Raw genomic sequence first — 16,745 nt, forward strand, 5'->3', positions numbered from 1 at the left:
CAAAAATGAGAGAAATTGTCGTTTGCCTCAGACTTAAAAACCTCTCTGTATAGAGCTGTACAGACTACCAGGGCAATAACACACTGTGGTATGAACTGGCCCCTGTTCCTGCCTTCAAATATCTGGGAAGCATGCGATTTGACACCTGCACAATGGACGATGAGATTCAGCACCGCCTCAAACAAGCCTCAACATCTTTTGGTCGACTAAGGAGAAAGGTTTTCCAGGACAGCAACCTCAGTCTCCACACTCAAGTGCCTGTTTACAGAGCAGTGTGCATATCCACAATACTCTATGGATGTGAGGAATGGACCATCTACACCACCATATCAGAAGCCTGGAGGCCTTCCATATGAGATGTCTCCAGAGGATCCTCGGCATTACTTGGGAGGACAGAGTACCACACACAGAGGTGTTGAAGCAGGCAGGCAGCTGCAGCGTGGAGTCTACCCTAAACCACCATCAACTCAGGTGGCTTGGGCATGTTATTTGCATGCCCAGCGAACGACTCCCACATAAAGTCCTCTACGGCCAACTACACCTTGGTCAACGCGCTCCTGGTGGGCAGAAGAAGCGGTTCAAAGACCAAATGAAGACCACACTGAAAAGATGCCAGATCAACCCCTCTTCTTTGGAGGAACTTGCTTCCTTCCGCACCACCTGGCACTTTCACATCTCAGAGGGAGTGAAGTATATGGAAAACCAGCACACACAGCACCGTGTAGCAAAGCGTGAGAAGAGGCATGCTTGCAAAGCTACCCCTGCCCCCCCCCCCCCAAACACCACTTTAACATGCCCGGTCGGCAACCGCAACTGTGCATCCAGGACTATTCGGCCACCAAAAGACTCACAAATAGGAGAAGATGGTCATCATCGGACACGATGGACAACCAGCAAGCAAGCAAGGATGTGTGTGTGTTTGTACCATATTTCCCAGGCTACAAGATGCACCAGAGTAGTGTATGTTCGTGTGACGTTACATGTTTTTAATACGAGGCCGCGGCCATGTTGGAGGACTTAACGCAATTGAAAATGGCAAGTGATGATGTAAACACTAAACTAATACTACCGGCATATGCAAATAAACTCGAAGGAGATGTGAAAAGTCGCTACCGAGAGAAGACAAAAAAGACTGGAATAGATCCACTGTTCATTCCCGCTCAAAAGTTCAGTCCAGAATGTCTACCACCAATTGAATCTTGTGCCATTCTTTCACATCTTGTTTTGGACACAAGCTTTTACACAAAAAAATCAGTTCAAAGCATTTCCGAGCCTTCAAGCCTACAATCACATAGTTTCTGGATTTATTAATAGCGTTCTTGGTTGTATTATAAACAAGACATATAATTTGGTTGCAAAAGTTAGGCATTCTCAGTGGATGAATGATCCACTTGTCCAGCTGTGGATCATAACAGCTGAAGATAGTGTCGTTCTTTCTGCCCACTGTACTGGTTGCATGGCCAGATTGGGCGAATGTTGCTTGCACATAGCAAGTGTCTTGTTTTATGTAGAAGTGTGAATACGACTTAATGGTAAACTATCATGCACTCAAGTGAAATGTACATGGCTTTTGCCTTCATATGCCAAGCAAGTTGATTATGCAGAGGTAAATGCCATTCGTTTTAAATCTGCAAAAAAACTGAGGGAAGATATGGAGCACTCATTAAAGACAATGAACATCATTGAAGCTGCAACTACTGAGAAGAGCTCTAAGAAGGCAACGGAAATTAAAGAGCCAAGTAAAGCTGAACTCGAAGAGTTTTATAGCTCTCTGAATCAATGCAAGGTCAAGCCCATCTGTCTTTCATTCATTTCACCTTATTCAGAGTCGTTTCTGTCAAAAATCAAGAAATGTAAAACCAATCTGAGACCTTTTCGATGAAAAGTTTACTACTCTGGAGTATAACGAGCTTCTCAAGGAGTGCCACAAAGTAGAGCTAAACATCACAGACGAGGAGGTGAAAATTGTGGAACGGGAAACAATTTCACAATCAAAGGGAAGTGGTTTTTTTTTTTATAAACACAGAGCTGGAAGGTTGGTGCATCGAAGTGTTATGCAGCTTGTCATACTGACCCAGCCCAAACATCTCAGTCACTCATCAGGACTATAAGCTACCCCGATGTTTTTAAATTCAGCACAGCAGCTACGAGGCATGGATGTGACCGCGAGGATTTTGCTATTTCCGAATATGAAAAGTTGATGAAACCTCTGCATATGAATTTCCAAGGTTTCAAAATGTGCCACATTTATCAACAGAAGCTACCTGTTTCTCCACGCAACACCAGACTTCCTTTGTTCCTGTGACTGTTGTGGGGAGGGATGTGGGGAGGTGAAATGCCCTTTTTGTGTTGAGGGCATAGATTTTGAATCATACATTCAAAAGAAATCTTCATGTTTGGAAAGGGTTAGCTCAAAATATGTAGTACTGAAAAGGAACCACGGCTATTATTGTCAGGTTCAGCAGCAACTTCATAGTTAAGTCGTTCACACTGTAGCGAATTCGGGGGACAACGCAACCACAGGAACTGCCGCGGCCGGGAAGCGAACCCGTATCGCCCGCACCGCAGGAGACATCGCTAACCGCTCGACTAAAGGGTCGGACGCGCCAGCGAGCGGCCAGCATGTCTTCTTATCCATGCACGTTACAATACGGTTTGTCACGTCTACGTTTTAAGCTCGGTACCCAGTCAGGATTCCATCTATCGCACGGCTGTGCAGCTGCGCCACTCAAAAAGCGCTGACCGCAAACACGGTCATTTCTCATAGTCTTTCCGGTTCGGCCATCTCGACTGATAGCAGCAAGCCATGGCCTACGCCGCTCAGCTGACAGCTCCTCGGCTTGTTCTCCTTGGTGCCCAATGATTTCTGGAACACGACAAAACGACAAGTGTTTACATTTGTCGCTATTATTACCACACTTGTAAATTAAACAAAATGAAGGCATGTCTGATTACGACGACGACGATTTTGCTGCTCGAGCGCAATTCGCCCACACCGTTCTTATCCTCCAACATGGCCGACGATACATTTCAGGTGACTTTTTGATCACATGTTCGGACACACAATATTAGTCGAACTCAGCAAAAAAACGCATTGTTACATATAAAAGTCGCTTCAGTGTATAACTCACGTTTATATGGTGGTGCCATAGAAACTGAATGGCAGTAGAACGGACATTCCAATTCAAACCAATACAGCAGGACGGTCAGAGCAGCCCTTTGAACCGCTGCCATTGCAAAGAACTGTGACCGTTGGAGCAGCAGTCTAACTTCCGTATAAACCGACTTTGCGGCAAGTCGCGGACTTGTTTTTTTTAAATCGCGGCGGACTCAACGAAGTGAGGTTTTGCAGTTGAGTAGTTACGAACATTTACGGCCCCACCGACGTGCACTGGCGCCATGGCAACCGACAACAACGCCATTTCCTTCTGAACTATTCAAATGACCACGGCAAAGAGTTCAATGTCCGTTCTACTCATTCAATAGCTATGGGTGGTAGTTGTTCAATTGAGTCACAAGATGAAACAGTGCCATCTAGTGGCCGTAGTTGAAATGCAGCATATTCGTCCGACAAAATTACATCGTGTAAATCGCTTTGGAATATAAATCGCAGGACCAGCCAGACGAGCAAAAAACAGCGACTTATCGTCCGGGAAATGCGGTATTGTCTTCTAAGGAAACACAGGACTGTAGCGAGGCAGCAGATTCATAACTTGTTAGGTTGCTCCTGGAAAAAAAAATCTTAAAAAAAAAGCTCAGGGCCATGCATTAGTTAGATCACATTAAATATTCCATTAAACTAAAAAGATTAGAGACTGAGAATTTATACTTCCCAGATCACTTGTTCAATCCCCCCCAAACACTCGGTGCATTTTAATTCTGGGAATCAAATCAAAATGCATTCGACTGCCTTATCAGCTTGCCATCCCCAAAACAATAACACTAAGGGCCCATGGGGGAGCCATAAAGTGGTGTTGATTTATAGTGCTGGCAGATTAACGGTGCTTATTCGCTTTCATTCGGGTATTAATCAGCATGTAATGTCACAGGTTGCAGGCAGTCCAAAAGGCTGGCTAAGTACACTCGCCCGCAAGTCACTGGAACCTCCCTTCACTCAAGTGGCCATTAACCTGTAGGACACTGACTCATGCACATTCACATCCACGGGGACACACACATCTTATCGCCAACGTTGTCTCAGGAATGAAAACGGATGGTTTAAACACCCTAAAGATGAGCAGTAATGGAGCAAAGTAACGGCCTGCGCAGGGAACCTGGGGGATCCATGACGCCTGCGCACGTCATTAACGTGTCATTAGAAATTGCCACGCAAAGGTCAGCTGGCACTGCGGGACGCATGATGAATGGGCACTTGGCAGAGCCACCAAAGTCAAATGACCTTTCTTACAATCAAAAACTTTTACTTTGGCGGGGGGGGGGGGGGGACTCAGACGCCTCACAGGAAATCAATCAGAAAGGCCTCAGGACATTTGGGAAAGGGTGAAGACCGACAGCAAAGTACACCAACAAAAAAAGAAAGAAAAGAAAAGTGAATTAATATCATGACCTGTGATATTTCTTCTGAAAACAGTTTACTGTTCTATATCTTGAGTGATTCAGTTTATTGCCAAACAAAACAAACCCGACAATGCCACGCAAGCAAAATGCCTCTGAAACAAAGAACAAAATATGAGGTTTGCATGGTAATTTCCTCTCGTGTGTGTGTGTGTGTGTGTGTGTGTGTGTGTGTGTGTGTGTGTGTGTGTGTGTTGGGTGGGAAGTTATTAAGAATGAGAGTGTTTGACAGGGAAAATAACAAATTAATTTGTCCCTTACCCTCTTGCGCGCACGCACTCACTCACACACACACACACACACACACACACATACATATACATAACATCCACTTTGGGGCCAAGTTACACATATTTCATTAATTATGCAAGCCAGACAAAGGGGGAATGACTATGATCCAATAAATATTCAAAGCTTTGCTTTAACCCCATCCACCATCCAGCACAAAAATAAATTAATCTGAATGCTATTGGACTGACATGGTAAAATACGAGTGTCCCCATTTCCTGTCCTACCCCTACAACTATCTAGTCTAGACGCCAACACAAGGCACATGCAAATGGCTGGTTTGTGCATTGCACGTTAAGGGAATTTTTCCTGAGTCATAAGTGACTTGTCACTCAAGATTTAAAGATCGTAAAAGGAAGACTGTGGGACTCTAATATGCTGTTCTGCTTAGCCCCCAGCCCCCCTCCCCCCCACCCTCTCTCTCTCGTAGTACATTTATTTCCATGACATTCGCAACCGTATTTTAACGCTTCCGGCTGCTTCTGCAACCCAACCGTTTGTCATCCTGACCACCTGCCGCGAGGCGCGACCGCTCGAGTCCGGCATGGGCCGCCTCAGCTGAAACAAAATGGGAGCTGTCACTGCACCAACCTGCCCTGTGGTAACTCTACCAAGTGACCTTACTGTATCTGAATGCTGTTGTGATCCTCGTGGATAGGGCGAAACGCACTCGAGTGGACGCTCTAACCACCTTTTGACCCGTTTGGGCAATGCGGTGTGACACTTACCGTTGTCCTCGGCCTCCAGTGCCATTAGGGTTTGCTCTCTCAGCCTGTCGGCTGTGTTCTTCCTCCTCCGGTGTTCCTCTAATTTGACCTGGAGGTCTTCAGCGACCTGCTGCAGCTCTATGAGTTGGGTCTGAATAGAAACGTACACAGAAGGTTGAACCAGGGCCACGCGACATATCACATGACACATGGCATATCACATGACAGCTAGTGGATGGGTTTGTCCAAAGCAACGCACCTAACAGTAACATGGATGTATGCACATATATATATATATATATATATATATATATATATACACACACACACACAATGTAATTTATTATAAGACAATACCATCCTAGGATTTTGGTTATTTTTATATAATGATATAAATTAAATGTTGTCAATCCATTCACTATTGGGTAAAAAAGGAGAGTCCAACCAGAGGCTAGAGCTGGGCAATATATCAATATAATTCACTTTCCTTTATTAATCCCCTTGGGAAAATTCAGTTACTGCAAATTAACCCATCCTAGCTGTGATCTGTGTAGCGAGGAGCAGTGGAAGCAATATCAATAATATTGATATTGTGATATGGGACATGATATCGTCTGGGATTTAAGTTATCATCATGATAGAACTTAGGCGTTGTCATTTCCAGGTCTAAAAGGCTGCATTGCGGACGTCTGGGTAGCATAGTGGTCTATTCCATTGCCTATCAACATGGGGATCGCTGGTTCGAATCCTTGTATTACTTCCAGCTTGTTCGGGTGTTCCTACAGACACAACTGGCCACGTCTGCAGGTGGCAAGCCAGATATGTGTCCTGGTCGCTGCACTAGCGCCTCCTCTGGTCGGCCAGGGTGCCTGTTCAGCAGGGAGGGGGAACTAGGGGTGAATAGCGTGATTCTCCCATGTGCTACGTTCCCCTGGTGAAACTCCTCACTGTCAGGTGAAAAGAAGCGGCTGGCAACTCCACATGTATCGGAGGAGGCATGTGGTAGTCTGCAGCCCTTCCCGGATCGGCAGAGGGGGTGGAGTGGCGACCAGGACGGCTCAGAAGAGTGGGGTAATTGGCCCGGTACAACTGGGGAGAAAAAGGGGGGGGCTGAATTGCAGTAAGGTGGTTTCCAATTTTCAGATCCAATTTTCTGAACTTATTCGACTGTTTTAGCTGAGGGAAATGAGCAATGAGTGCCTCTACCTGCTCGGTCATCACACCCACGTTATTAATGATCATTTCTCTAGTTGTTCTTATGTGTAAATGTCTTATGGACACACCAATAGCCGTGTCAAAAATACAGTCACATCATCGATATCAAGGTAGTCAGTGAAAAATATTGTGATATTTTATTTTGCCAATATCGCCAAGCCTTACTTGGTTGCATACATTTCCAGCCTCGGTGGCCTCTACACTTAGTGTTATATATGACTGGATATGAGACTTCTCCTGGATATGAGAGTGTTTTTATCTGATATGTTTGCCAGTCGGCACGGTGGCGCAGTGGTTAGCGTGGCTGCCTCACAGCAAGAGGTCCTGGGTTTGCCCCCCGGGGTAGTCCAACCTTGGGGGTGGTCCCGGGTCATCCTCTGTGTGGAGTTTGTATGTTCTCCCCGTGTCTGCGTGGGTTTCCTCCGGGTGCTCCGGTTTCCTCCCACAGTCCAAAGACATGTAGGTCAGGTGAATTGGCCATACTAAATTGTCCCTTGGTGTTAATGTGTCGGCCCTGTGATGGCCTGGTGGCCTGTCCAAGGTGTCTTCCCCGCCTGCCACCCAATGACTGCTGGGATAGGCTCCACCATCCCCCGTGAGCCCAATTGGGATAAGCGGCTTGGATAATGGATGGATGTGTGCCAGTTTGCAGAGTTTTGTTTTATGCATCTAGGTATCTCAGTCGAATATTGTTTATCTTATCCTTGAGAAATCTCATTGTAATGTTACGCACTTGTATGATTAGATTTAGTTTTTTTTCATACTTGACCTGTACATTAGAAACGGTTTCCTGTGTATTCAAGTACAGTAACAAAATAGTTGACAGCCGACTGTAGCCGAGAATAACTTTCTCACTCTTTGTCTTTCTGATGCTCTCTCTCTTCTCTCTCTTTCACTTTCTATCTCTCTTTTGCTCTTCTCTCTCTCTCTCGCTCTCTCCCCTCCCCCTCTCTTTCTCTCTCTCCTTTCCTCCCACTCTCTGGCTTGCTTTCTCCATTAATCTATCCCCCATTTTCCCTGTATTTGCCAGGATTTGTGCCGCAGCTAGAAAGTGGGGACTGCACAATGGACTATTTAAATCACCTGCGTCAGGAGTGTTGCTGTCGCACTGAGAGTGACAGCGGATGACAACCTACCATAACCTATCATCACTCTCTGTAATAGACCAATTAATAAGAAAGCAGCGGGCCCTGTGTGTGTGTGTGTGTGTGTGCGTGCCTACATGTGTGCATGTATGTGTCAATATTACTGTCCAATCTCCCTTCAGAGACTTTCTCATACTGTATTGCAGTGATGCATTCTGCTCAGTACCGATAGGGATGACTACCTTTCTGGGGCACGCTGCTTGCTTAGCCACATTCAGTTTGCTGAGATGATTTATGGGGTCCATTTTGAGTGTGCAAGAGAATACTTGCTCTGGTAAAGCATAGTTGGTTTTAAAATTCTCCTTCACTGCATCTATCCAGTTCCAAAACTATTGCATGCTAACAGCTACGGCACATAGCATTAGCATTTCCACAAACTCGTTTGAAAATGTTTGAACACGTGGTGTGTTTATAACATTTAGAAACCAAGTGCTGTTATGTGTCTGTGTATCTCCTGCATTTGCTCATGGTTAAATTAAACCAAGTGTTTTTATTTAGAAATAATTCTATTTGGATTTAGGAAGCCAATGCAATTTAATTAACTTGAGAGAAATTCTGCAGATCCAGTACTATCCATCCATCCATCCATCCATTATCCAAACTGCTTATCCTGCTCTCAGGGTCGCGGGGATGCTGGAGCCTATCCCAGCAGTCATTGGGCGGCAGGCGGGGAGACACCCTGGATAGGCTGCCAGGCCATCACAGGGCCGACACACACATATTTACACCTAGGGACAATTTAGTATGGCTGATTCACCTGACTTACATGTCTTTGGACTGTGGGAGGAAACCGGAGCACCCGGAGGAAACCCACGCAGACACGGGGAGAACATGCAAACTCCACACAGAGGATGACCCGGGATGACCCCCAAGGTTGGACTACCCTGTGGCTCAAACCCAGGACCTTCTCGCTGTGAGGGGACCGTGCTAACCACTGTGCCACCGTGCCGCCCCGATCCAGTACTAATTTATAAATTAGTACTGGATCTGCATAATTTCTCTCATTGCAACTTTCCCTCTTGTTCCATCTGTGTTTTTATCTTTGCTTTGGGTCTTTTCTTTGAACAGTGTGGTAGGTTCTGAATTATACAATCTATTACAAGATCCTAAAACTTCAAGACAAGCAGTAGACAGAAACTCCAATGCAACAGTGTTACACGTCGCCTGATAACTGGGGGGCAATGTAAATGGCTTGCATCTTCATGGGCATCAGTGAACTGTTGGCGAGCTGCAAATAGTGTCACTGATTCTACTGCTTTCTAGAAAACACGCTACAGGCATCCTTCACTGTACGAGGGCTTCATATGCGGTTAAAATATTTGTCACCCTTTCATTTCTTCAGCGGTGTAGTGGTTTCCGGAAGCCCTAAACGTCCCCAGGATGAGTTCACTTTTGAGTTGTGGTATAGGGTTACCGAGACGGGGACCCCTGAGGTGACCCTGCCACATCAACTGAGACACAATGAGAGCGGAGGATCACAATGTGCAGTGGGGCTCGGAGGGGCCGCACAACACTTCAGCCTCGATCTGCCAATCAGCCTCCGCTGAAAAGAACAGGGGGCAGAAATATCTGACAAAAAAAAACGGTGTAAAATATACCCTCACAGGACAATCAGCTGGCGATCAGGAATGTGTGTTCGTGCGAGTGTGTGTATATCCATGTGCATCTGTGTGTGTGTCTGAATAGAAAAGTGTGACGAAGCAAGGTCTTCAGTCAAAATTTCCTCGCTGTCAAAGCAGTGATGTGTTTTTAACAGTGTCATCCATTACGCAAAATTTGACATGGTTGCGATATGCATGCCGATCACAACATGGCGTTTTAAGGTAAATTATGCTGGAATAGACAATACTTTGAGAGGAAGTGGTTTTGCAAGGGAAAATATGCTCTTTGTGAGAGCAAGTCACCACAAAACATTTCTACTATTAGCTAAAGGAACTTTGTTTCCAGTTTTTACAATGAAAGTCAGTCCCTGACTGTTTTCAGACTAGATGGCCATAACTGTGTAGAATGCTGAATTAAGCATATGACTCAATGATTAAATAAATATTCTTAAAGTTTGCATTATACATTACAGTCCTCAGTCCTGGTTGTACGAGTAAGATTTGAAAAACTCAATAACATGAAACCTCTAGTTTAATATGAATGTGCTAGCATGAAAAAATAAACATCAACACCGGGTCTACAGTAACTTCATAACCTCACTTCTAAATAATTATTTGAATTATTATTGATTAAAAATATCAGGATCTCTGAACATTTCTGTCCTACCCTATTGCCATACTGATGTACATTTTATCATTTCATGAAAAAAAACAGATATTCAAGACAGTGATGCTGGTATGGATAAATTGTGCTTTAAGCACAATGTAAAAGTGCTTTATGCTCAGTTTAAATGTACCGTATATACCAAACTACAAGTCGCACTGCAAAAAACAAGTTTTTTTGAGGGGGAAAAAACCATATATAAGTCGCTTCGTTGTATAAGTTGAACTATGGTGGTGCAGTATTTTTTTTCATTGAGTCACAAAAGGAAACAGTACCATCTAGTGGCCTTAGTTGAAATGCAGCGTATTCGTCCGACAAAATTACATTGTATAAATCGCTTTGGAATATAAGTCGCAGGACCAACCAGACAAGTAAAAAAAAAAAACAGCGACTTGCAGTCCGGGAAATATGGTGTTTCAAATGAGGACTTTGTAACGTCCAAAACAGATGTTTGCTGTTTGGTTCTGCCCATGGCTGTTTTTACCCTCGTTTAAAGGTTTTTATTTATTGACACTTATATAAATGGTCTCCCATGCATGCTATTAGCCTATCATCAAACTGAGCTATATTCAAGTTACCTCCACTGAACCGACTTTTTAGGTCATTATGCTCATTGTAAAATGCCTTCAAACCTCCATTAGCAATCAATTGCCCCAATCTGCACAGAGATACTAGTGCAGAGGAGGTTTCTATAAGACAACAGGTGAAGCAGTGCTTCACCAAAAAACAAACAAAAACTATAACACACATATCACATAAAACATCTTTTTTAGATGCCAACATTTCATAGAATGACTATTTCCTCTGTGAATTAAACAAAATAAGTGTCACTGCTAAAAAAATGTGCTGTGGGTATTATGCAACACAGCGCCCACCTCATGTGACACAGGGGAGTGTTCTGCTTCACTAACCCAATGTAAGGGAATTTAAGTTGACATAGTACCTTACACGCTGTTGATTGGACAGTTATGGTTTATGACGCGTTTTAATGCCCATCTTTCCTCGACCTGAAATGATTGACACCCGTCTAACCAATCAGAGGACACCAATTCAGCCTTTCCGATCCTATATTGACTTGTTCTCCTATCTTCATCATACCTTTTGGTATTCGAAGCGCGGTGAAAGCTAAGATAAGAAAAAGAGATTAGCCTAAGATAAATTAGTGATTTCTATAGCAGTTTTTGGTGGTTCTTGTATATATGGTGTAAATATTATAATAATTAATTAATCTGTTCAGATCTTTATTGTTCATCTTCCATTTGCATTTTTGATCTTGACCTTAATTTGGCACTCACTAGTAGCTAGTGAGTGCCAAATTAAGAAGTCTTGACTCTGTAACCTTGCAGAACTTGTCAATTCAAGCGATCCCAAAAGAGATGTTCAACTATCGCAGCGGTTGATTTTATTTAGCATTATCCCATGGGGCCCAATTTTCCAACGAGGACTCAGGGAAAAAGATGTTGGCTGACATGATGGAGAGCTGGCTGGGGGGGGGGGGTGAAGTAGTTTGTGTCTTGTGTCTATCTTTGGATCTCTGTAACGAGATCGATCCTGGTGATTCAAAGCTGGTTTGGCAACTCAGACTCTTATTTACATGGACTAAAATACCCCTTCCATGTACTCCACGCCTCTTTGCGGGGAAACTGCAAACAAAGCTTTTCTCACAGCTTAATCCCTGTTGAGATATACTAACATGCAAAGTTGCTGTTAAGGAGAATTTGACAGTAAGTTATCCAGAGTCATGCCAACTTAGTGGGTTGCCGATGTTTAGAAGTCAGTGCACACTAGGAATTGTCGACGTTTTAAAATTGTCTGCATTTGAATATAAACTAGATCTGTCAAAATATTTCCATCGCCGTGAAAAGGGAGGTAAATGCAAAAACAAGGTATGCGGGTCTTCAGCCTTGTTCTTCCAGTACAGATGCTAGAGAAACAACCTCAAATCAAAGCTGAAGATCTGCACTTTAAACTGATGTTGCACCATAGGATAACCAAAGTAACATATATGTTTTGTTGTCTGAACTCTTAAAGGACTCAGAGGGAAAAAAATCTACATTACGGTATTTAGTACTCTGTGATATGTATTGCAATATTAAAGAGGAGCGATGTAGTAATTTCAACAGATATATGAAGCTTTTACCTTTCAAAGCTCCATTTGCAAAGAATTCACCTCTCTAGCAATGATGAGCGTGATTATAGAGGATTAAGGCAGCCTTCCAAGAGGTCATTAAATCCGCCTAACTTACATTAGTTGCCAGATATGCGACAAAGTTTTTCTTTAAGAGTAGTCATAAAAAAGCCGATCTTCCCAGATTTTGCTTTCTATCAAGCAGGAAGAGTTTTAACCCAACATGGCCGATGGACCCGATTTGCCTTGCACTGCAGTATACACATGTGCAATCGTCATATTGGATCCTTTCACAATGTGACTATTGCACATGTGTAAACTGCAATGCCGGTTCTGAAATGACATGTTGTTCAGACCTACAAGCAAACTTTAAAAAAAAAAAGAAAAAGACATCAATTGATGACTGGCCGCATATTGAGATGACCGAGCTAGAATAAACAAGCTTATTGGGCGAGCTGGTAATAGAGCCAGTGAAAAGTGAATATCCCCTGTTGACATGACAAAAACTGACTGCACAGCGGGCCGGGGTGATGTTAGCATCTGCACAGCAGATGTGTGTAGCAGCAGGTTGTCTGTTGTGACCGTCTATGGACAAGACAAATTCATAGGGCACAAGCCGACAGCCCACATCTGTAACTCCAAGGACACAACATCGATTCGATAAAAGAAACTTAATCCTAGATTTTGGATGTAGAGTCCACTCGTGTCCTTTTTAAAGGAAGGTCTCTCTTCAATAATCTGTACACTCCAAAGGTGGCCTAAGAAAAAAAGCTTTGCTCAAAAACTCTACTAACAAGTGTGAAGGTGGCGGTGATAAACCGAGATCTGTCTTTTCGAAACTTTTCACAAACACAAATAACTTATTTTGGTGCACATTTTGTCAAATTCCTCTAGTTGCATGAATTTGCTCTACTTCACATCTGAAGCCTCTGGTAGAGCTGGGCAATGATTGCTGGTGCTTTCAGATATTTCCACACGGGGCGTCCAGGTAGCATAGCGGTCAGTTCCATTGCCTACCAACACGGGGATTGCCAGTTTGAATCCCCGTGTTACCTCTGGCTTGGTCGGGCGTCCCTACAGACACAAATGGCCGTGTCTGCAGGTGGGAAGCCAGATATGTGTCCTGGTCGCTGCACCAGCGCCTCCTCTGGTCAGTCGGGGTGCCTGTTCGGGTGGCAGGGGGAACTGGGGGCAATAGCGTGATCCTCCCATGTGCTACGTTCCCCTGGTGAAACTCCTCAGTGTCAGGTGAAAAGAAGCGGCTGGCGACTCCACATGTATCGGAGGAGGCATGTGGTAGTCTGCAGCCCTCCCCGGATCGGCAGAGGGGGTGGAGCAGCGACCGGGGACGGCTCGAAAGAGTGGAGTAATTGACCAAGCATAATTAGGAAGAAAAACGGGGGGATCAAAAAAAAAAGTTCAAAAAAATTGCATCACTTTACTGTAATGCGGCCTTTAAGACCAGGAAATGACATCATATAAGTTATGTTATATCATGACATTACGATAACCAAAATCCCAGATGATATCTTGTCTCATATCACAATATCAATATTATACTGACATATTGCCCAGCTCTAGCCTCTGGTTGGACCCTCCTTTCCCCTCATCTCATTTGTTCCATGGGCTTACTCAGTTGAACTGCGGCAATGGAGTCATATTAAGGAAGCTTTTGTGCAGCACTTGTATTTCATACCATTCGGAGAATGAAGTCTGAAAAGCACCGACATGTGGCGGGCCGTCATTTTGTTTCTCACAATGAATCAGGGGGTTAACACTTTGTAAGACAACGGGAGTCACTGATTTCCCTGGGTAACCCCTCTGTGTCTGTTCTGTATAGTAGTGGTCTCCTATACATCAGACTAGGCCATACCTGTTTCTCCCTCCAGATATGCACGCCCTCCTCAATCAGCTGCTGCTTGAGTCGCAGCCCCTCATCCAGGGTCCTCATCCGGCCCTCCAAATCCGCTCTTTCCCTCTGTCCCAGATTCCTGGAAGAAAGGCGGGGAACCATCATTACCGAGAAAACAACATCCACCCCTGCCACGGTCCTCACAATGGCACGACCCATTTTTTTGGAGGGACCCGCACCGCATTAGGAATCAAAAATTAGAAAATGGGAAAAATAAGACAGGGGTGGATGCTGTGTGGCGAAACAAAATTGTTTCCCCGAGTGTGGCAAGCACAATAAAAGTGTAGACATTTTGAAAGCGAAATAAGTTACAATCTGTTTGTGTGTGTGTGTTTTTTTCTTTTTTTTTTGAGAGAGATGTGGTATTGAGCGATATAATGGAGGACAAAATGAGTGGATTACTGTATTAGAGGCTGAATTTACATGAGGGAATATGTTCATGCAAGACAGTCGTGTCAGCTGTCTTTATGGAGAAGAGAGGACTGTGAATACATGTGTGTGTGTGTGTGTGTGTGTGTGTGTGTGTGTGTGTGTGTGTGTGTGTGTGTGTGTGTGTGTGTGTGTGTGTGTGTCAGATCCCATATGTATATACCTCAGAAAAAGCTATGTGCCCTGGGGTCGGGGTGGGGGTGGGGGTGGGGGGCATCACAGGAAACTATTGTATGTACTGAACTAGTTTTCTATCATAGTGACATCATGCCCCCTGGTGGCAAAGTAAATTAGTTACAGCCCAATGGAATAAACGGCTAATACGATACAAAATACTGTGGTAGTACAATATACCGTGCTGGTATGTATAGTGAGGGTATAATAAACAGGAGCTGTCTTTTTCTTCTTCTTCTTCCTTTTTTTTTTTTTTTGCTTAATCATGATGAGAAGGTTTTCAAGTTAAGAAACAGAAAGTAAACACAAAGTAAAACATGCGGTGACGGGAAGGGGGGTACTCCGTCCGTCATTATGTGAAAAAAGACATAGGCCAATATAAAAGACAAAAGATCAGTGCATTCTTAAATCAAAATAAACAAAAAATAAAAAACCTAGCTGTCTCAAGTATGGGAAAGGTTGTATATGTTGAGAGTTCTTATGGCCTGTGGATAGAAACTTCTCTTTAGTCTCTGTTTTTTTTCTTTTGTATTTTCCTGACACCACAACCACAACATGTGATTCAGCTTATGTTTGTTTAGGTATTTTCTCCTGGATCACCACCTTGCCGTGGTGGAGAAGCTTGCATGCACCAATGATCCCAGGAGCTATGCCGTACGGAGCGTGGCTCCTGGTAGAGTCAAGCCAAGGCGGAAAGGTCAAGGGGGAGTTTCCAGACGAAGCACGATCCAACAAAGACCTCGACAGCGGAACTGAAGGAAGATGTCTCCAGGTCACAACGGCAGTGAAGGCGGATGAAGGCTACAACAGAGGGCGGTCCCCAATCGTCTTGGTTTTCCATGCCATTGGACTCTGGCCACCCCCTGCCAAGGACCGTGTGGTGGCTGCAGGCGCATCAGCCACTCCACATAAAAAGCTGTCACGCACAGGCATCCTCCCATTATGCAGCTCCAGGATCGGCCTCTACGCCCACCTGAGGACCCAGAGGGACCCAGAGGGAGGACGGTCATACTCGACCCCGAGTGACCGCCGATGATGATGGTTAGGTATGCATGTTCCACACAGTCTCTGGTGGAAACGTGCAAATCTGAAGACCTGAGGAGTCAAAGTGAGAGTGTCGTTTTCAGTGGTCAGATTTAACTGACCTGCAGGAGTTCAGGCACCAGGTAAGGCTGTTGTACTCGTCTGAAGTATCGCAGCAATCTGCCGAAAGAAACAGGCATGGAACAGACGGGGGAGAAAAGCAATGAGGAAAATAACAATACTCCAACATTGTGAGTCAATAAGACAGATGCATAGCTTTTGGGACCAGTACCATTGGTCAGGATGAAAAGTTCATTTATATTTACTGTAAATTTAAATTAAATTGCATTACAATAAATTAAAATGCCTCAAGTTAGTCTTAAGGCAACTTGACCCCAACACAATTTCCCTCTCAACATAATCACCACAGCCCTTTAAATATACAAGACTTATTGTGGCTGAAAGCATTTTTAAAGTGACTTTAGGACTATGCAAAGATTTAAATGTTTTTTCTCCCCCTAATACTGTTACCAGTGACTATTTCTGTGCAAACCCAATACTTGCTGACCGTATCTGTGCATCAGTGCTGTGTCTGGAGGGCCCAGACTAATTTGGTTTAACCGAGAGGAAGCTGAAAGTTTAGCATATTCTCTTCGCCACAAATTCGTCCCCAAACTACATTTTCCGGCCAGTCTTGACGGGGATCTGATCTTGGTGTGTGCGTGACATCTCTATTTGGTCGAGAACGGGCCTCTTGAGGATCTGTCGCCAGTCGTATCCACTACATGGTGTTTTTATAAGCGGTTAGATCTGGTTTCTCCCTTCAGATGTTTCAGCCAGGAGTATGTTCACAGTGGGGAAACTCCTCAATTGCCCAGAAACCC

General features: G+C 44.3%; 1 protein-coding gene across 2 annotated transcripts in view; it reads right to left on the reverse strand.

Moving 5' to 3' along the window:
- The window catches only part of LOC130130822 (glucosidase 2 subunit beta-like), a 230,553-nt gene that overhangs the window by 208,877 nt on the left and 4,931 nt on the right, over nt 1-16,745 (reverse strand). For both annotated transcript variants that reach the window (XM_056300658.1, XM_056300659.1), the window contains exons 4-6: nt 15,984-16,041; nt 14,197-14,314; nt 5,592-5,721 (exon numbers count right to left, since the gene is read on the reverse strand). In XM_056300658.1, the coding sequence (XP_056156633.1) occupies nt 5,592-5,721; nt 14,197-14,314; nt 15,984-16,041 (306 nt within the window). The remainder of the gene's footprint in view (nt 1-5,591; nt 5,722-14,196; nt 14,315-15,983; nt 16,042-16,745) is intronic.

This window comes from Lampris incognitus, chromosome 20, assembly GCF_029633865.1.
Source record: "Lampris incognitus isolate fLamInc1 chromosome 20, fLamInc1.hap2, whole genome shotgun sequence".
Taxonomy (NCBI): Eukaryota; Metazoa; Chordata; class Actinopteri; order Lampriformes; family Lampridae; genus Lampris; species Lampris incognitus.